This window comes from Calidris pugnax, unplaced genomic scaffold, assembly GCF_001431845.1.
Source record: "Calidris pugnax isolate Ruff unplaced genomic scaffold, ASM143184v1 scaffold156, whole genome shotgun sequence".
Lineage (NCBI taxonomy): Eukaryota > Metazoa > Chordata > Aves > Charadriiformes > Scolopacidae > Calidris > Calidris pugnax.
Genome location: NW_015090889.1, coordinates 1,818,304 through 1,839,510, shown reverse-complemented (window position 1 = coordinate 1,839,510; position 21,207 = coordinate 1,818,304). Strand labels below are relative to the sequence as shown.

Below are 21,207 nucleotides of genomic sequence, written 5' to 3'. Positions count from 1 at the left end.
AGATCACACAGTGCAAGCATTAATGGCTGTTTGGGCCACAAACAAGGTTAGAACTAATCCAAAGTAATGCTCCTGCAGTGTGTACACTGCAAATGTCACATCCTCAATACCAACTATGCATCTACAGATCTTTCCCCACAGCTTTTCAAATTTGCTAACAGAACATAGCCAATGTCTTTTTGATGAGCAAATGTAAGTATGTGAATTATAGCACACTATATCTTCCCACTGTCTTCAATAAAACAATGTGTTAACTTTCATTGCAATAGATCCTAATAAAAAATAAACTATATTTTTCATATTTGGCTGGCCAAAACTGAGGTATTTGTCAAATCCCACTATGATAAACAGATTTGAAAAGAAACAAACACCAAACCTCAGTTTCTCATACTCATTTAACATGCTCAAAAAAAGCAAGAGCAAATCAAGTATCTCAGGAAAAAAGCATACCATGGTCCTGTGGAAATATTCAGGAGCCTAAGGCTGTGTTTTAGCTCTGCCAACTTTTAGCTCTGCTAACTTGGATGGATTAAATTTGACCTCTTAGCGACTCCGTTTCTTCACTGGTATAAGAGGGTATAATGGTAATGAACAGTTGAATTGGAGCTTGCAAGGGAGTCATATACATTTTTATTTTGTCCAGCTTTATTGAAGACTGGGGACATACCAACATACAATTTACCATGAATAAACATATGCAGTTGCAAGAATTTTATTCCAGTTTTGCCATTGTGGTTTCAACATTACTTCACTGAACTTCTACCTGAAGCTCCAAAACTTCAACGATTCAGCCAGCATTAATTTATAATGCTGATTTATCAGTGTGAAACTGGGTTAATTTGGATGTTGAAAAGATTATTTCAGCTGGGATCCCCACACTCTCATACTAGAGTTAGTACTCTATGGGAAATGAAATGGTTGTACAATTTGATGCTTCATTTCCACTTCTTGTATTGACTACAATTGACTTCCCCAGGTTTTTGTTTGATAGCTCTAGTCAGCTGAAAGTAACAATACTTATGTTTGAACAGCAGCTTCCATTCTTAATACCTTTACTTGTTTTACAAAGGCACTCAGATACTTTGCCGACATGCAAAGTACATTTACTGGCTGATTTTGTTAGCCCAACAGAGCTTGAGTTTGCCACGACACGTGATTTCAGCTGGCTGCACCCACACAGCCTGTGAGGACAAGGTTCAAGTGAAAGCCAGTCCTTACCCTACACTTTGCAAACCACCTGGTGCACTGGCAAAGAAGGGCTGAAACTGAAACCCAGAGCACAAATTAGGGTGCTGAGCTAATATAACTACACAGACAGGCTCATCAAGACATTAGGTCATTCCTTGTTGATTTTTATGAAAATGGAGCATGTAGAAATAATTTTGTCTGTGTAAAATTGGTGGTAACACCAATGGCTGCTGCTCTGTCTTACTGTACAAAATACTCCAGTCCTTCTGGAATATTCTTAGTGTTGGCTGATCCTATCTGGAGTCTACAATGTTTGTAGTAACTCTTAAGTTGCTCTTCCTAGAAACTAATAATACTACTGAAAATTATACATAGAAGCACTTAACCAGCAACATTTTAAATTTGTCCTAGTTCTAGTATTAAGTACTGTATGCTAAATCTGTTAAATCTATTGTATATGTAAAAAGAAATGCCAGGGCAATGTGATTTCATGTATTCCAGGGCGACACTGTACTATGGACTGTGACTCATTTATTGCTATCCAGGGATCTAGACAATACATGTTTATTGTAATATAAAAGATAATACCCTTTATGTAGTATGGTTTCCTTATTTCACCATCAAAGTTAAAATCAATAAACGGATGTCAGGAAAGGCAGGAGAGAGGAAAAAAGAGAGAAAGAAAATTTTGAGCAAGAACATGATGCCAAAAAGCTCTTAATATTCTGTTTTCCTAAGCACGGTCTAATAATATCTGTTGCTCACTGAGAGCTAATAAAAGTATCACTGCTGAAGTTAAGCTAAGCTGTATGACTGCTTATTGTCTGTTTTCATTTTGTCTCACTGAATAGCTAATTCTATCACGGATTATCCTCATTTCTCACAGACTCCATGTTTAATGAAAGCGTTAAATGATGACATACTTTTGGATCACCTCGTTTTGGGCCTGACCCCTGCCCCATTAAGGCAACTGGAACATTACTATTCCTATGAAGAGAGGGCAGAATGAAGTCCTTATCTGGGAGGTTTCACAGAAAGCATGCCATACTCCAAAAAGAAAGATCAAACAAGCAGATCGTTAAAGGCCAAAGGTCAGTTAAGAGGTCGGTTCCCATCCCCAGGCAAAATGGTGAAAGTATTTAAAAACTCCACTGTGAGAAATAAGAATGAGATAGACATTAAAGCCACCAGGTATAAGAGAATTCAGCATGTGTTTCTGTCTGCAACACAACCTGTCAACATTGATTCGTGCTTTTCAAAGTCAATTAAGAACTTAATTTAGATCCTAACTTCCTTTCTTAAGTTAGAGAATTGAGATCAAGATTCCGTGGTACACAGTTCAATCTCAAACCGACATTGATCATGAGCAAGTTTGCATTATACTGTAAGATTATTTTTCCCTACATTATACATCATTATTTGAAGCATATTTAAATTAGAAAACACTTTAGCAAAACTCTTACTGTGACTTTGTGGAAGTAGCACAGTTCTTAATTTGGTTTCATACCTAACTATTTTTTGTGTATCACGTACACAAGAGATTATTTCTGTACAGTTAAAATGGCTTTCCAGGAAAAAAAAATCATTAAAAGCCACATTATCTATAAACAAACTTCTTAAATTATACGTTTAGCATAAATTTAAATGAATTTTCATTTATGGTATTTGCTGCTTATAAGAAAATGCACTTTAAAATCTCATGAAAGGTGCAGTGAAATATTAATTATTAATAAATTAAATTATTTTCTATTTTAAACTGACTTTACCAACATTTAAAACAAAAGTGTTGCTGCAAAAGGTCAAATAAGTCTTTGGGAATTCCCCTGACTCTTCCCTGCAAATATCTTTTCAATAGTACAAACTTTTAAATGCTAAAAAGCCCAAAGGCCGCTTATTTCTCAAAAGTGGATGTTTTCTGCTTGTCCCTTCAGCATTCATTCCATGCTATTGAAACGGGCTGAATGGCGCTTAGTACCAGTGAGTTTGAATTGCTAAACAAGAGGCAAGTCTCATCGTGTTTTTGAATATCTACAAGAAACATACAAAGAATTACAGCTGATTATGTTTTTCTCTATTCTTGATAATGCTCCAGTTGCTTCTGAGAGATATGCCTGGTTCCCCACCCTGGGAAGAGTACACCATGAATAACTGTCTTTACGAGTTAGAAAGTACGTGATAGCTTCACATCATGTCCCTTTTTAGAACAAACTAGCATGCTTACATATTTTACCATTTAATTATAAAGCACAGGAATAGTGTTACATAATCATGTTCAGGCTTTTCAGATTTCCAGTCCGGAATATTTAATGAAGAGGCGCCTGCAGCCTCCCCTGCTCTGTGTGTGTGTGTGATCCTTCAGTTCTTGCTGGGTTCTGATTTTGCATTTCTAACGAAGCTGAACTGACAAAGCGTGAAAGTGGTCTAAAAGGAAAAAACAAAGAAAGTGACCCTGCTTTCACTGTGCCAAGACTAATCAATATTCCAACAGCTCAGCTTTCCCCTCTCTTCTGATGTGTTGGTTTTTTGGGGGTTGGTTGGTTGGTTTGTTGTTTTATGTTGGTTTTTTTTTTTTTTCCAGAGTTGGGCGAGCAGTCTCCTCCCCTTTCCTTAAGTTACAGTGATAGTAAGTTGCTGTATTCCAGAGCACATGCAGATTGTCAGTTTTCTCTGCCTCCCGCTCGCTCGCTCAGCTCCGCAGCTCTGCCGCATCTGCTGGGAGGGAAACCCCCACCGTACCTGCCACCGCCCCGCTCCCAGGCTGCTGAAGCTCTGAAAAGGTGAGCCCCTCCTTCCCTTCCCTGCGTTTTGAGTACGAAGCCCCAGTTTTTCACTCTCTGCCTCTTGTGCTTTACTTCACGTAACGATCCTTCTGGCTGTACCCCCCTTGTTTCTCGGTCTGAATGTAAGTTATAAAGGAGAGATTAGCTGCATTAATCATCTTGGGAACAAAAGGCACTGTAAACGAATCATTTTATATTTTTTTTTTTATAAAATACTAAAACTAATCATTCTGAAAAAAAAACTCTGCTTACACACAGTAGTCATGTCCAAGCTAAAATACTTACTGATTTAAACATCCAGCTCAGTCTCAGAATGTTTCCACTCTCTAGAGAAGCAAAGCATATTGCATTCCATTAAAATTTAGAGAGAATATTGCAATAAAGTGCCAATCTTGAAACATATGGTAGAAGCAGCGATCAAATCGCATCAAAATTAATTTGTTACAACACGGTACTTGCTTTAAAACAAGCTGCTTGAAAACCCTGTGTATTTATATTCTAAGTACTTCCTAAAAAAACGGTATTTAGGCACTAGATTTATTAAAGCTAAGATGTTAGAGTGGGACTGTGCATAATGGAGAGAGATTTCAATGGAAGCAACTAACTCTACCCATTCTAATTTCTAATTTCTTTAAAAAGACATGCCAGTGTGTTGACTAAGTCCTCAGAAAAGTGGGATTCTCGGTCTGAAAAATACCTTTGTGCAGGCTTCATTATTGAGTGAATTCTGTTTTAATGAAGGATTTTAATATTAAAACATTTTAAAGTTGATTCACTGTGTGATTTCTTAAAATCAGATTATATCCACAGAATTGCCATCAGGCCAAGCTGAGCATTACTTTGCAATGTGGAGTTGTATTACAGTCTGAAGCGACAAGCTAAGTGGGATATAACTTCTGATGTTTTACAGATGTGCTTTGAATAGTTTATACACTTCAAAGATGAATGTTATCAACATAAAACTGTCAAAAGCATATCTCAACTACCATAAATAGTGGTTGAGGGATAAATAAACTATTCCTGCTGTGTTTTGCCATGTGAAAAGGAGGAATTCAGCCAATGCATTCAACCGTTTAAAACCATCTGAAATCCAGAACATTTTAAACATATCAGTTTAAGCAAAATATTTCTCTTCTATCATTAAGGTGAAGGTGAGCTAAATTTTTTTTCAGATAAAATCAGCCTGCTAAACAGATGAGAAAGAAGCCTAAGAGATAGTTTTAAACGTTATAGCACCTTACACTTCTACGAATTGTACTAGTTTTACATTAGTATATCTCTAGCAACTGCAAAAAAAAGTCACTCCTGGGTTTTACAGCAGGACAGCAATTCCTATTAATTTCTGAAGACACAGTACACGTATCTGATCAGTTCATATATTCCTTCTTTCAAAGAGTTCTTTAACAGTCATTGAGGCTATTTATTAAAAACATCAAACAAAAACTTCAATATTACAAATAGTGTAAGTTTTACTGAAATATTAAGAATATTTGCTTCTGTGCAAACATAAGTCTAATCATTCCTCTAAAATCTTACTGCAATATTTGGTATTTCTTGTCTTGCAGGTTTCGCCAGTACCTCCTACAGAAAAGAGTTTTCCATTTTTTGAAGGGATATTGACAGAAGTTAGTTGTAAAAGAAAACTTGCTTCAAGATAGATGACTAAAGGTAACGGAGAAGATCCAAAAACTGGAAGTAGGATGGAACGCATTCAACAAGGAGTCCGGAAACGTACACTTTTGGCTAAAAAAAAAGTGCAGAGCATAACAAAGGATGATGTTAAAAGTTATTTATTGAGGAATGCCTTTGTGCTCTTCACAGTTGTTGCAGTGATTCTTGGTGAGTAATTTGTTCAATAGGAATATTCTGTTCTCCAGTGCATTTGACAATGACGATTTGCCTGAGCGATTTGCATTACAAATGAGATCCCAAATTCTTCTAAGTTGATAAGAATGTTCTGGCTTGGAGAGTTTTGGCTTTGACAGCCGCATGTTGAAGTTTAGTGATGTTGAATTATTCTAGTATTCCTGAGGAGAGTTTTAGTGAAAAAAACCAGCTGGCTTATGGATTCTTCTCATAAAGAATCAGATAAAGTAACTGAATTGAATGTTTTCAATGAAATCTTTTTCTACCAAAGCCAGATGCAGCAAAACGCTCAGGATCTTACTTTTATTTACCTAATCTCTGAAAAAAACAATGCCTTACAATGACAAACAGAAATCCTCAATGAATGAAATGAAGTGACATTTCTATGCAAAAAGTATATATTAGAGCCCCAATCGTTTCAGCTTTCCCTTGATAGAAACAAAACAATCAAACCTAAGTACAAGCTTATGCTCTGTCAGTCACTTGCAATCTTACACATGCATCTTTCAGATGCAATTGGAGCAACAATGGCAATGCTACCGATTCAAAGGACTGCAAGATAGCACCTGATTAAATGCCTTCTTAGAGTATATGGAGAGGAATCTAGGACATCAAACAGCATTTAGATTTGGAATGCGCCAAAATGTAAATTTAAAATATTGCTAAACATTTTGGATTTACATTAGAAAGAGAATCTTCTGAGAAAAACATGCACATTTTTAAACAAGTTTTCCTTTATATAGTTACATGATCACTTTTGGTAATTTTCCTTTTACTACAGATTATCTAAATGACACCATATGTTTCATGAAATACCATTCTTTGTACTTTGAGCAAGAACATTATGGCTTTACTGTACTTCTTTCCTTTTTATTTTCCAATTTCTGTGAAATCTGTTCATGAAAACCCAAATGTTAGCACTTACAGATAAGGGTACATATTCTACACCTATGTAGGCCCTAGTGTCCTTGATAACACTGTTCCATATAAATCTGCTTGCTATATTTCTACAGCATTTTTAACAACTAAAATTTTAGGGCTTTAGTGTTATTGTTGCATGATACCACATCTGTAGGGTTCTTTAAATGAATTTGAGGTTTAATGTTTTTTTTTCTGGGAGACAACTATATTAATTTGCATATTGGTAGAATAAATAGTGTTGCTATAACAGAAATGTGAGTTTCTCCTGTTCGTCAACAGTATTTGATTACAAGAGCTTTTAATTCCTAAATAAGAATTTGTTCAATGCAAAAACCCCATTAATATCAGGGTAAAAAAACTGAGCATTTTTTCTGAAATGGTCTGGAAAGGCAGAACAAATTATGCAGGTTTTGAAACTCTTTCCAACCTCAATGGAATGAAATTCTTAGATTGTCACCTGTCTATACTGCACAAGACCAATGTTCTCTTCCAATTTTTTCACTGACATCTATCTTCAGTGTCAATCCTATAAATGTGGCAATGTGGGAACAAAAATGTAGGCCGGACAAGTGTTTTTACTGTTATTGCATGTTCCAATTAGCTTTAGATGACTAGTGACAAATGTCTGCCCACAGCTCCACTACCACCTACAGCAATGGCAAAGTGCCAGTACGTCTGGAACACAAGTTGGAGAATTCATGAAAACGTGCAGCCTAGGATGAGGCTGCTCAAATTCTGCTCATGAACCTATAGACATACCTTGTGTAATATGTGGAAAAATGTCTTCTTGTTACTATGACAGAATATTCCAAAATTTTCTCACATTTGTTATTTGTGGTGTAATTTTAGAGTATATATATGATTAGAACAGTAAGTTCACAGTTGGTAGCTCGTAAAAAGGTAAGATTTGGGGGTTTGGAGAGTTTTTTGCTATTGAGGAAATATTCAGAAGTAGGGAACAGTTGGATAAAGAGTTTGGAAATCACTCAGCAGTTGAACTCCATCTGTCTAGTTTGGCAAGAATTAAATTGTTATATTCTCTCAGTTGTTTGGTGATCTGTGGAAAATTAGTCGGTGGGCTTGATCCCTTTCCTTGCAGACAGTAATCAACATTGCGAAATAAACCCACCAATTAGCACCACTGTCTGTTTCATCAGAGACGCTTGTATGTAAGAGTAGGTGGAAACCAAACTATACTCAGGCCAGGGTTGAAATCGTTTACAAGAAATGATGCTTAATGCTCTCTGTAATCTAAACAGACAGATTACATCAGTTTTTAGGGCTGTCAGTCCAGCAATTTTCATACAGACTAAACTCAGGAAAAACAGAAATTTAGCTTTAAAGAGAACAACATTTATTTCAGAAACATTTCTTTCAGACCTCTTTTGTCAAGGGACTGACATGAAAAGCCTATTTAATAGAGCATTTCCGATTTCTTTGCTGAGGAGGACTGATGCTGGTAAGGTTAAGTGGATAGTGTCTTAGCCTGGTTTCAGGACTGTAGTTTATAACAGGCACTTGAGTTTGTGTCTGTGGAAACATGCACTTCGTTATGAAGTGGGTAGCTGCACCATGCATTTGTTTGTGTTGCATACTGATATTTAGCAGGGAGAATAGAGATTTTCTGGCATTCACATGACAAAGAAGAAATATAGACATTTATCCTAACTTCTGCTGTTACTTTTGATTCTGCACTGAATTCATTAGCTGCTATGATACAAAACCAATTAGTCTTTAGAAACCTAATGAGAAATATGCAAAAAGTTATAATGCATGTTGAGAATCACTTAACACTATTCTCCATTTCCCCAAACCCTCAAGAAAGGTCCTTCCGACTTCACATTCTGCATATGTAGGGTCTGTCTATGACAACATTGTTGTCATAGTTGTTGTTATTTTTAGTGAAAATTAAACTGCTTCCAAGTCCATTAAGAAACTTTGAGAAAACCATGGTCAATAAGCGAGTTATGATGCCGTTTTTCAGATTCTTCTGGTACACCTAGAAATATTAAATTAGTGTTCTGCTGTGGATCTTGGCAAGAGCCATTAGATGAGAACAATTATGTGAGGTGAATTTGGGAAGCTGACCACTGGTAAATTCAGAGTGTCACGATGACCAGGAGCACTTTAAGGTAGGCTTGGGGTCATGGTGGCTCATGGAAAATCTGCAGGAAGTCTTACGAACTTTGAAGTGCTAGCCAAATTACTGGCAAAATCTCAGGCAGTGCCCTCTCTCCCACGCTACTTAGCTCCATCATCCTGTCCCCAAAATGCCTTCCTTTCAGACACCCTTCCTTCATCAGACTGTCTTGATTCTCTGTTGCTTACCTCCCATTTTTCAAAAATGCCACAGGAGTCCAGACTTTACTCTGGCAGGACTCCTAAATGCCAAAGAATCTCCTGTGGATTCTGAAGCTGTACAGAAGGAAAGATCGAGACACACAGAGCGGCTGAGCGGAGATCGTCAGAAGCTGTTCACAGAGAAATACTGTTTTAATTGAGGAACTCAGTGAAGTAGAGGAAGGCTGTGGAGCAAGTACTATAAAAAGCAGTTTCTACATAGTTATGAATCCATTATAGCTCCAGATCGTTAGCTTAAATCCTCTTTACACTGCCAAAGCGATATGTTGCAGTTGTCCAGTGGGACATTCAAGGGGGACCTGGATGGATCCTATTCTGTTTTCTGGTTACCTGTCCACAAAAAGGAGTGCAGGGCTGGCCTTTTGTCTAAACCCAGTCTTCTATAACTGCAGGCAATCTCACAATAGATGTGAAATTAAATTGGCCCGTACAACATCTGCTCTACCACAGCATGGACCATATATAAGATTCCAAAACTTTGCAACATCTTTATTAAAAAAAAACTAGTTAAGAGCAGAGGAAGAAGACAAGGAGAGGTGAAGGCACTGCCAATGTACCCCTGTCCCTGAAAAAAACAAAGAGTTAAGCAAAACCTGCAGATGACTCTTCATGATACAGAAGGCATAAACCCACACACACCTACTAAAATATGTGAACAGTGAAAATCTGTGCAGAGTAGCTAATTCTCCTGTCTTAAAACAATTCTGGCCTGAAAAATAGTTTAAAATGAGGTACTAGTCTGTAATTCACAGGTAGACGGAGTCCTGGATAACACCCACAGAAAAGACCATCTCTTGTGTGTTGAAGTGACATCTTTTCTGCTACTGGTAGATCCTCTGTATCCATTGAAGATGGAGGCTGACATACCCAGAGAAGGGTATTTGACCCCATTACAGCCTGACAATGAACAGTGCCTAAGGCATCCTTGGTAAAATTTGCATGAGAACAAAGCAAAGATCCATCACTATAGGAGAAACAGCTGTGGGAGGTGAGTCCCAGGTGAAAGATTATGTTAAAACATGAAGAGAGAAACGTGATACCATACAAAAGATTAAGATACAGACAAGAAAATCAAGAGAGTGTGGGGACAGCTAAGGAGAAATTAATTCTATTTATGCTGAACTCAGAAGCTGCCTCTGTCCCAGTGCTCTCCTAAAGAACCTACCCAACACAATTGTTTTCTCACTGAGTGATTAAACCATCCTAAGTAGTAATATTCTGAAAAAAATGCTAAGCAAGACCTGAATTCTTTTTCAAGTTAAGAAATAGTTATAATTTGGGGGAAAAAAAACAACATAGACACTTTAAGATTGAGAGTAACACTTAAAAATTCAAAGGAGATGACCTTTTTCAAAAAGGAGAAAAAGTACAGAACTAAAAATAACTTTAATTCTGCTATTAAATAGGTAGTAATAAAAGTCAGACTGCAAAATGTGAACAGTAGGCTAGTGTAGCGGTTACTTGCAAAAGAAATTTACATTAATTTATTACCACAGTCTTAATTTCTTAACATACACTCTGGTATTACTGAAGGGAAACAGTGGTTGTTGGACTGCCATATGTGACACTGAGTAACAACAATAAATTTGTCTACTTTGTGAATGACAATTATGCATTCCATAGACAGCAGGTGTGCATATACGCTCATTAAAGATACAAAACACGTTAAATGTAACCTTACTACTGTTTTATTTGCTCCAAATTTTCAAATCAGTAGACTTACAAAGTGGTACTCAAAAGTAGTATGTCTGAGTGGTCATAAAACAATCCAGAGAAGCATACATTCACTGCGTTCCACGTACAGTTTGTGAAAAGGAAGTGAGATTCTCAAAACTCGCTCTAGAAAATAAATTTAAACTTATTTATGTAATACCACTTCTTACAATGCAGATTTTAAGGCTGTCCTGTGTGGAATGCAGGATAGTAACCGCATGAGACATTTAGGATGTTTACATGGTTTCTCAGAGATTTTACAGGAAAATTCCCCAAATGCCTGTAAAATATGGTGATCACACTATCAAAGCTATGTTGCAACAGAAACAGTGGTCTCCTCAAAGACTGTAAAAATAAATTTACTGTTGAGCATCAAAGGGGACTAAAAAGATGTTTCAGCATCAAATGAACTAGTGTTAGGGCTTGCCAGTCCTTTCCTCTTTTCAGTAGGCGTGCACCGTAGTCACTATAGTGACTGCAAAGTAGTACAAACTCATAAGCAAGGTGCCAATGATTTGTATGCTGAGTAAATGTTTAACGTTGCTAGATCCTTACTAGCACCCTAGCTATTGTAAAGCTAAAATGAGTTCTCATCTGCACTGGAATGCTTTTGAGCTGGCCACAGTGAAGGTGTAGCTGAAGATGGCATGCTTGGTTGTTTATGGATTCCTGAAAATTTCATTCATGTGGCTTAAATTTCTCACTTAATTTCTTGAAATAACCAGGCACCTAAAAGTTCCTGGGGACTTTATGATACCAAAGAAAAAAATGTTTTTATTAAATAACTATCTTTTAGATAAAATGCATTTGATTTTAGATAAAGTGCATTTGAAAAACTATACAAAGAAATAAAAAATTAAAGAGAGTTAAATGAAAAAATTAGATCTTCTGGATGTTAATAAAGATGCTAAAAAATAATATAAAAATGTAGGCATTGTGCTGATTACTACTGTAGCACTGACTTCTACATCAGCAGCTGAAAAATATTGACTTTCTATTTTCCTACACATTGTTAAAAAAATCATGGGTCTGCATCCACAACTGTATAAAATAACCCATGTTGTATAATCCATTAATCCGTAATGTATAATCCAACTGTATAAAATAATCCACAACACTAGTTGTGTACATCCTCCTTCTATCCTTCCAGTTCCTGGGAGTACTAACCAAAGACAATTGCTAAATAAGGCTACTGCTTAAATTTTGAAGTCAAGAAAAGCAAGCTGCATAAGGAATTCTAATCTCAGAGCTGGGTGGTTTTTTAGTGTATGAGCGAGAGCTAAGACACTCGAAAGGATAACACCAGAAGTCCACAAGCTAAACATATAACTGCCTAAAACTTGCTAGGATGTAAAAAAAAACCAGCAAACAAACAGGTTTGCATTCCTACTCCCACTCTTTTCTGAATGAGTCAGGACCAGCCAGATATTTTCTCCCGGTCAAGATCCAGAAGCACAAGAGCCCTCGCCTTGGGAATGGTGTCAGCAGTGCTTGAGGAATTGTCTTACTCTTTTCCTTTCAAAAGGGAAGTTACAGGAGGATGCAATTCCACCATTCTTTTCCAAGTTGTGTCATCAGGCAGGAGGAAATACAAGTCTTCTAAAGGCAAATACATATGCCAAGAGAACTAGAGGCAGCATGATATTTTAACCTAATGGCTAAAACACTCATCTGTAAGAGGGAACCCCAGGTTGTCAAGTAATCCTTTGAGCAAGAACAGACACCCCGGTCATCCCAAATCCAAACACTTCTCTGCATGCATGTGTCAGTTGTGTTCGGTTTCTAGATCCCCAGGACTTAGCCTGGAGTTAGGCAAATAGATGTTTGGGTCATGGAATTCTGAGAAAAACACAAATGGAACGGCGAGAAATGAGGAGTCTTCCAAAAACAAATGGAGAAGTGCCCATTAACTTCATAGATTTCAGAACTAAGCTTTTTTATCTAGAGGGACTTTTGAAGGTCACAATTTGGACTTAGGTACCTACTATGCAATTAAATATTGTTCCAGGTGCCAGTTTCCCTTTGCCATTTTTGTGACCTTTAAGATAGGGAAATTTTGCTGTTCTGAATAACATCTAACAGTAAGAAGAGATGCATCATAACTCATATGGAGGTTACATCTAAATTAATCTATGCTACTACATATCCTTCAGATGAGTTAAATCTTTTTAATGAACTGAAATAAAACACTTTTAGAAGTGCATGTGTTGAAGAGGATGTTGATCAGTAAACTAAACAGATGTAAGATTCAAGTTATGAATAGTTTCATAGTCATATTGAGGTTTTTAAAGACGAAGGGGCTCAACTAGCAAAATCAGACAGCTAGGGGCTGAAAGAATCGTAGAATCTTTTTGAAAAGATGGTAACGTGATTCCATGAATTTCAGTCATGAACCTGAATTCCTTATCAAAAGAATTCACTGAATGATAAATCAAACATAAATAAAGAATTCTGGTAATGCTTACACCTGATACGGCAAAAGTCTTGTATTCTACAACAGGAAATGCGTCCTCCCAGTCTGTCCAGGTTGTTCCTGAGTGTGAGTGAGATACTGGATAAAAAAGATTCTTTAAAATCTTTTACAAAGTCTGCCACGTGAGTTATGTTCCATGACACAAATGTTTCTGGCATAGGAATATCTTGATTCAACAAAATACTTAATCCTCAGTGGCAAACATCTCAGTTACAGATTTAGACTATCAGCACTAAGCTAAATTAACAGGTGGTTTTGTAGGAATGAAAAGTTGGGCTAGCTCCATAGAGACATGTATGTATAATTTGAATGTCCCACAAATGATTAGTAAAACTGCATATTGAGCAAGCCAAGCCTACAATGGACAGTTTTGTCTAAGGTGGAATTAAAAATAAAACACAATAAAATAAAATAAAATAAATAAAATAAAATAAAATAAAATAATAAAAATAAAATAAAATAAATAAAGGCAACTATCAAGCTCTAACCTCCGGCTCTCCATTAAACTACACTAGAAGTTTTTCAGACTAGAGCTCTGTTTTCTGAGCATGTTTGCACAAAGGTCTTGGCACCGAGAAATCTCTGTCTCATTGACTGTGATTCCTTAGTGTTACTATACTGTAAAAATACAAAATAATACAGAAGGGCAGCTGAAACTGTAGTAGAGAAAATGGATTTCAGTGCTGTTAAGGACTATGTCAGCTTCCAGTTGAGGAAAAACAGGAAAGAAAGAAATGTAAAGGTAGGAAAGGAACTATGTAAACTTTAAGAGACCAGTTTTCTTATGTTTTGGGAACTATTCTTTATGCAAGCAAAAACATTAACATTAGTCAAGAAGGTGAAGCAGCAAAGTAAACCCAGGCAATAAAAAAATAGTTATTACAGTAACTTTGTAAAGCACCAAGCAGTACCATAATTCTAAATAATACTTCACAAAATATAATCTGGCATATATTGTGAATGTCTGATCTTTTTTATATGCATAGTAAGAGAGAATTCCTGATTGTTGATGGAATTGTTTGTGATTTTTTGCATCAAAAGTATTTTTTTCTATAGCTCAGAGACTAATAAGAGTACATAAACTAGGAGCAGTTTGTCTTTCAATAGAGTCTTTTGTTTGAGGATGAAATCAGAAATAATGTCCCTATTCCATAAAGAATGGGCCAGCAATGAAAACTCTTCTTCATTCCAAATCCCCCACAAATTGCCTGCAATTTCTTGTCTTATAAATAACAGCAAAAGATAAATCAAAGATGATAAATAAATATAGAAACAGTTCAGGGAAAACAAGGAAAAAAATAAGAAAAAAATTGAAGGCAAATAGAGAAGCGTAGGTTGGATAAAAACAAAACAATCTTTTGGACACGTTCTCAAAGGAAGAAAATTACCTCCTAATTGGGGAAGAAGGGCAAATGAACCTAATGACTAGAGAGAGAAGGGAAAAAATGCATGAGTGTAACACTGGAGCCAAGAAGTAGCAAAGGACAGATTTCAGTGATTTTTTAAAAAACTTTTGAACAGCACTCAGATGCTGTTATATCCTCAGTTTGGTATAAGAAGCATCCTCGTTTAGGCAGTACCTCGTAAGTGATTTTACCCATTCCTTAGTTACATCAGTTCTTCCTTACAGCTTCAGACTCCCCATGGATATTACAAAGTGCCTCTGGATATCTGCAAATTGTAACTGAATTGTGATGTTAGAAGTCTGGTGTGATTTTTTTGGAAGGTAATAGCCCTCACCACATAAAACAAATCCTCAGGCCCGGTTCAGGAGGCAGAGGTGACTGCAGCACTGCTGCTCTGCCTCTCCTCACTAGAGCTGAGGAGCACCACGGCACCCTCCTGGCCCTTCAGCAAAGGTCACACACTGACTTCTTTTCTGATGCAGGGAACAACTCTTTGGCATCAGTGTAACTCTTCAATACATACTTGCTTTTCTCTGGACATGTCTCTTTTTACAGCCTGAGCATTCTGCCTAGGTGGAGTTGGAGGCTTTTTTTTGCCTGTTGTTTTCTGGTCTTTCACAGCTTAATTGAGACAGGAGTTTCAGCTAAATTGCTCGACATCTGGAAGTCTTGGGGTGCCCCAGGAGGCATGTGTGCATGCACAGTAGACTCTGTAGCATGTGAGCAATGACTTTAGCACTCCCAACAAGTCTCGAGCCTGCCACAAATCAGTATGTGCCATCCAGAACTACCATGGGTAGTCCATTTTTGCACAGTAAGTGCATCCTGAAAGAATAGGTACGTGTTTTATTCTTCCCAATAGAATTAAGTCAACAAGTTGTAAGATATCACTTTGCTGCTAGAATCATCCCATACCTCAATATATCATATTATCTGCATCCCAGTGACCTCTAAGATATCTAGCTTTTCTACAGTACTTCTCCCATGCCTCCCTTCATGATATCTCGCAAACAAAGGAGAGGCAGCTATTTGTGTCTAAATTAGCCCATATTCCACTTCAATATAGCGATCTATAAGAGGTACTTAGAGCACAGGGCCTTAAGCTCTCTAGTCCACTGGCAACATCCAGTTAAAAGAAAAGGAACGTATCACACAACAATATATACACCTATACATGTGAGACTCTCTGCTGGGTTGATGTCAGATTAGAGAGCTGTTGAGGAGTAACAGCTAGTTTGTTAAGCCACCCAATGCTTGGTCTTCTTTATGTCTGAAACAGAGGAGGAAGTTCATGCAGAAAACATTTGCTCTAAATTCAGCCTCAGAAAAAGAGCTTTAAGCTAGGTATTAGCTCCAATTCTGAATTGCCATAGGAAGACTAACCGGTTGCTTAAGGGTACGTTTTTGTGACTGATTAAGCCAGTCCTACCTCTCTCTTTGGCTGCATATTTTCATCCCCAAATGTTTGCTTTCCTACTTTGCCGTCACACCAGCACGACCATCGTCTAGCACAGCAGTAAACCTGTCCAGGGAATTAATCTGGCAGAAAGCGAACACAGTGAAAAATAGTTCCTCCCTGGTTTAGCACCCAAATAAGCTCATGTCAGTACCAGACAAGTACAAGTGCATTGAAGTAAGGACTTTGGTTTCATCTAGTTTGGAGAAAAGGAGGCCTAGCGTTGACCACATTGCTCTCCACAGCTTCCTGGGGAGAGGATGTGGAGAGGGAGGTGCTGAGCTCTTCTCCCTGGTACCCACTGACAGGACACGTAGAAATTGTTCAGAGCTGCATCAGAGAAGGTTTAGAATGGACCTGAGGAAGCATTTGGTTACCGAGAGGGTGGTCACACACTGGAACAGACTTCCTAGAGAAGCTGTTGATGTCCCAACCCTGTCAGTGTTTCAGAGGCATTTGGACAATGCCCTTAACAACATGCAGTTTGGTCAGCCCTGAAGTGTTCAGGCAGTTGGATTAGATGATTGTTGTAGGTCTCTTCCAATGGAAAATTTATTCTATTCTATTCTATCCTATTCTATTCTATTCTATTCTATTCTATTCTATTCTATCCTAATTCTATTTTATTCCATTCCATTCCATTCTATAAAAAAGACCAGCTAAAATTGTAGTCTCTTACTAGCTGTAGCAATTTTGTGCTGTCCACAGCATTATCCCCTCAGATTGATGCCATATATTCCCTTCCTTACCTTAGTTGTTTTCCTTCTGCGGGACTGAGCCTGAACCAAGGGCATTTCTCCTTTTATTGAATAAAGACTTCTTAAGTTATCTCATCAAATATACTTTGTGTGAAGGACCTTTAAGGAGGGTCATAGTCTTACACTGTTAGGATGAAAAAGGTCAAAGAGATATAATAAGACAGCACTGTGTCTATATAATACAAGAAGTAGTTCTCAAATGCTTGAGAGTAGTAACTCTGCTGCAGTCCTAAATTAAATGAATTGAGTAAAAAAAGTAGTTAGCTACTAAACATGCATAGCATAATAAGAGCTAAGAGATAAAATTGGTAAAAGTAACATAACAATCACAAAAGAAGTCTGCTGCAGTATTTAAGTATTGAATATTTCAGTTAAGTACATAGTATTTAGGTTTAACAAAATGGTTTCAAAGGGTACATACCTCCCTACCTACATAAGGAAAACCAGAAAGTAAGGAAGGAGCAGGTGATATGCAAGAGGGGTGAGGGTGGAGAGAAAGTTCAATATAAAACTATGAAAAAAAAAAGATTAAAATCAAAAGCACACAAGTGAATTGGTGGGTCGGTGGTTCTTGTGGCAAGCAAAGAAAGAGATTAAGAACAATTGTGATTTTGTCGGCAACTTGAAGTATTTCTTATCACAAGACAAGTTATTTACCTGTCTGTCTCAAGTTAATACAGTTGCGGCCTTATCTGAAACTGGTTGTTAGAAAAAAAGGTGTCAGAACAAAATGGTAAATTAGGCAGAAACAAATGGCCCAAAGAACAAAAGCATTCATTCCAGAGCTCTGCAGGAACATAAGAATGAAATGACTGTGCAGCTAACAAAAATATACAATGTCCCATTAAACTGGTAGGAGCCTGATTCTCTTACTGGCTTTAGCCCAATTTCTGTTATAGAACAAAATGTTATTTGCCTGCTGGTTACAAGGTTTTTCTGGAAGAGCACCATTAACAACTGTAACTTTAGTGCATGGTTCTACCTAGTTTAAGGTGTTCTTTTCCAGTTATTAAGTCTTCTATTTCTTCTATTTTCCTGGAAAAGAAAAAGTAAGTCTGTACCTCATCTATTAAAGACAAGAATATCGATACAGACCTCATTTGATGGTGTTTTAAGATTTACTGGTAAAAAGCAGAAGTGTATGTAACTCTTACGGGTATGTTCTTTTTGAACTGGTAAACATTAATACAGAAAATGCTGGTCTTGCACTGTCATGCATATATCACCTAGCAATTTCCTCCTGAAATATGCCTGAGTGATTTTTGATCAATCAGAAAGTAAAACTGCTAGATATTCTGCTTTCTGCATGAAAATGCAGAAGAGAGCATGGACATTTAAAGAAACATGAACTCCAAGTAATGGTGTGGTCTTAATCCTGCATGTTTCTGAAGTAAGGTAGAGACCAGAAGCTCATAAAGATTCATGAGATTTCACTTATTAAACAAAATTGCTGCTATGGTTCACTTAATGCCAATTAGGAGCTTCCTTATTCTCGTAAAATTATGAATTATCTGAAGTAGTGAAAAAAAAATCCTCTCTATTATTTTTTTTTAATCTAATTCTTCAAAGTAAGCCAAGGAGGAGGATAGATTTAGGCTTTCCTAAAGTCCTTGAATGAGCATATAGATCTGAGTAAAGCCTCATCTCTTATCTTCTAAGAGTTATGGTTCTTTTTTTTTAACTGATATGGTGTTTTAAACCTGTATGTTGGTGTGTGACCTATTTCATCTAGGCAACACAAAGAATCATGTAAAACAGCTCTCTACCATTACGAGACTGAGGCATTTTCTAAGAACTTAAGAACTTAATTTTTTTCATGGAGGATTTTAAAATTCATTTTCAAATTCAATTTAGGAAATTACATGTAAATTGATGATACTCTGACAGGTCACTACAACATTTTATTTTTTTTTAAAACAACCAACCAAAAAAAAGAACCATCTTTGTAACAAATCTATTCTTAAAAACCTGAGTATTATAAAAACATTAATTTTTGTCTTGCTGCTTAAGACCCTGATTTTAATGCTCACTTCATCACACTGAAATTAATTCACTTAAGAAATTTTATATAGAAGGTGGTATATTTCTTAGCAATTACAGGTATACCCATAGTTTTTAAAACCTGACATGAAGACTTGATTGATTTCTTTCTGGTACTGCAGTCTAGAAGTGAAAACTCTAGACCATTCATCAATGTCTTCCTCTCTAAGGAGTAAGCAATCCCAAATCATATCTGCCATTTTTGTCATTTTCATCCCATTCCCTTCACTGTAAGAATTATTTTCACTTTCTGCTCCTTTCAAGTTTTATATCCTCTCTTCACTGTATTCATGATTATTGAATTTTATTTTGAACATTTACATTGGTATAAAAGTGTAATAAAATGGTTTGGTTCAAGGATTGTTCTGATTGTTGTCAGGATTATCTGCAAATCAATTTTTCCATAAATTTGCCTATATCACTAACAAGAAAACCTCAAAAATCTTTTTATAACTCTAATCTGATTTGCTTCTTCATATGAACCATCTAAGTTATTCAGCAATATGGTTCTGTTACACAACTATACACATATATAGAATTCAGCTCCTTAACTTCAAAAAGCAGTACAGATTTTTGCCCAGAAAGATCCTAACAAATTCTGTTGAGAAATCGACTCTTCCCTGCAGTGCAGAAATGGTACACCATTCACTGTTTGAGAAGTCAGGCTCTGATAGCGTTGATTAGCTGTTCTTTTCTGTTACAAAGGGTAGACAGAAACCTGCAGGACAGGTTGTGGGAGCTTGTTTCACACAAGGCTTTGTTTCATTACAATTTTCAGAATTAATCAGAAACTTGAAACTTTTACTGAGAAAGGCCAGCTCCAGTATTTAATCTTCTCAGTCTTGATCGTGGAGGGTGCCAAGCACTACAACTCTTACCACACACACAGACATGGACTCACACCCTCCAAAGGTTTAGTACCTCCTAACAGATCTTACTTCCCGACTTTATTTTGATATTTTGTCACTGTGTCTATCTTTAAATCGTCATTGTATGCTGTTATCTCACTATTTTAAACCCGTGAATGTTGGTTCTCAGAAGTGAATTCAAAGAAGTCGAAGCTACCTCGCCGATTTTGACTTTTCCATTTCAAGTTCCTAATTTTTGTTAATAAAACTTTGTCAGACAGAATGTAATATCCAGTATCTAGGTATTTAAACTCAGAATAGAACATCAAGTTTCATTGCCATATAGTCAAGAGAGACTAGTAAAATCATGCTGTTCTGCTTTTATTGTCACAGCCTGCATTGAGGAAATCACTTGCTTAAATTCCTTCTTGCACTGTTAAGCTCACTATATGAACACAATTTCCAGAAACATCGATGAAGCAACTACTGCTATATCTATTTAACAAGTAGGAAAATTGAGTCAGAGAAAAGTTCTTACAGCTTAGGCACAATTGCATATAAATTAATAACAATGCTAAGATCAAGGCTGAAGAATTAGTAACTATTGGGTGTTGACCCAGTTCACCCGAATATGCTACCAGGGCACATTTTTTCCACATCACAGAAATTCTTTTTGTAAACTGCAGTGCTGGGCAACCCTGTAATTATGCATAGAGCACTTTAGGACAAAAAAAAAAGCAATAATTTTTGGCTCAACAGGTTTGCATGGGGCTTCAGAAACTTAATCTCACCACCAATAACATTCATTCAAACTGCCATCTACTCAGACCCTGGATCTCTCTTAGGCCACTTTGTACTGTTTGAACAGTACTGGTCCAGATAATCAAGCTCTTATAGTATAGCATAAGGACTAGTTCTTATAGCAGCCTCAGAAACCCTTACTAACTTCAGTGAGGCTTTGTACTAGTGCAGAGATTAATTCATGCAGAACTAATTGCAGGACTGTGGCCTAAGTAAGAAACTGGTCTAGCTCTATTTGCTTGTTATCCAGTTGTCAAAATGCAGAGCTCATTAAGTGCAGAAACAAAGGGTCCAGATGGATTCTTTATATCTGAAAAATGTGTTTCCCATATAAAAAGAAAATAATCACTAACACTGCAGTGGAATTTAAAACCTTATTGAAAAGAAGGGAAATTCTAAAGCAGGTCTTTTAATCAAGATTAATTCAGAGCCCTTCATCTATGCAGTTCATGATCTACTTTTGCCCAAAAAAATCATTTATGTAAAATGCACTTTGACTACCTGAGTCAATATATAAATAGCACATGAACAAAATTTTAAAAAATGTCTTCTAGCCCCACCCCTCTCTTTACATAGTGTGATCTCCATGCTTGGTT

The 21,207-nt window shown here is 36.8% G+C and overlaps 1 protein-coding gene across 1 annotated transcript in view; it reads left to right on the top strand.

Annotated features, from left to right (window-relative positions):
- The first annotated feature begins 3,809 nt into the window (after nt 1-3,809).
- Nucleotides 3,810-21,207, top strand: part of SLC1A3 (solute carrier family 1 (glial high affinity glutamate transporter), member 3) — a 63,905-nt gene continuing 46,507 nt past the window's right edge. Inside the window, exons 1-2 of the mRNA XM_014947656.1 lie at nt 3,810-3,965; nt 5,534-5,807. Coding sequence (XP_014803142.1) covers nt 5,627-5,807 — 181 coding nt within the window. The 5' untranslated portion in view covers nt 3,810-3,965; nt 5,534-5,626. The remainder of the gene's footprint in view (nt 3,966-5,533; nt 5,808-21,207) is intronic.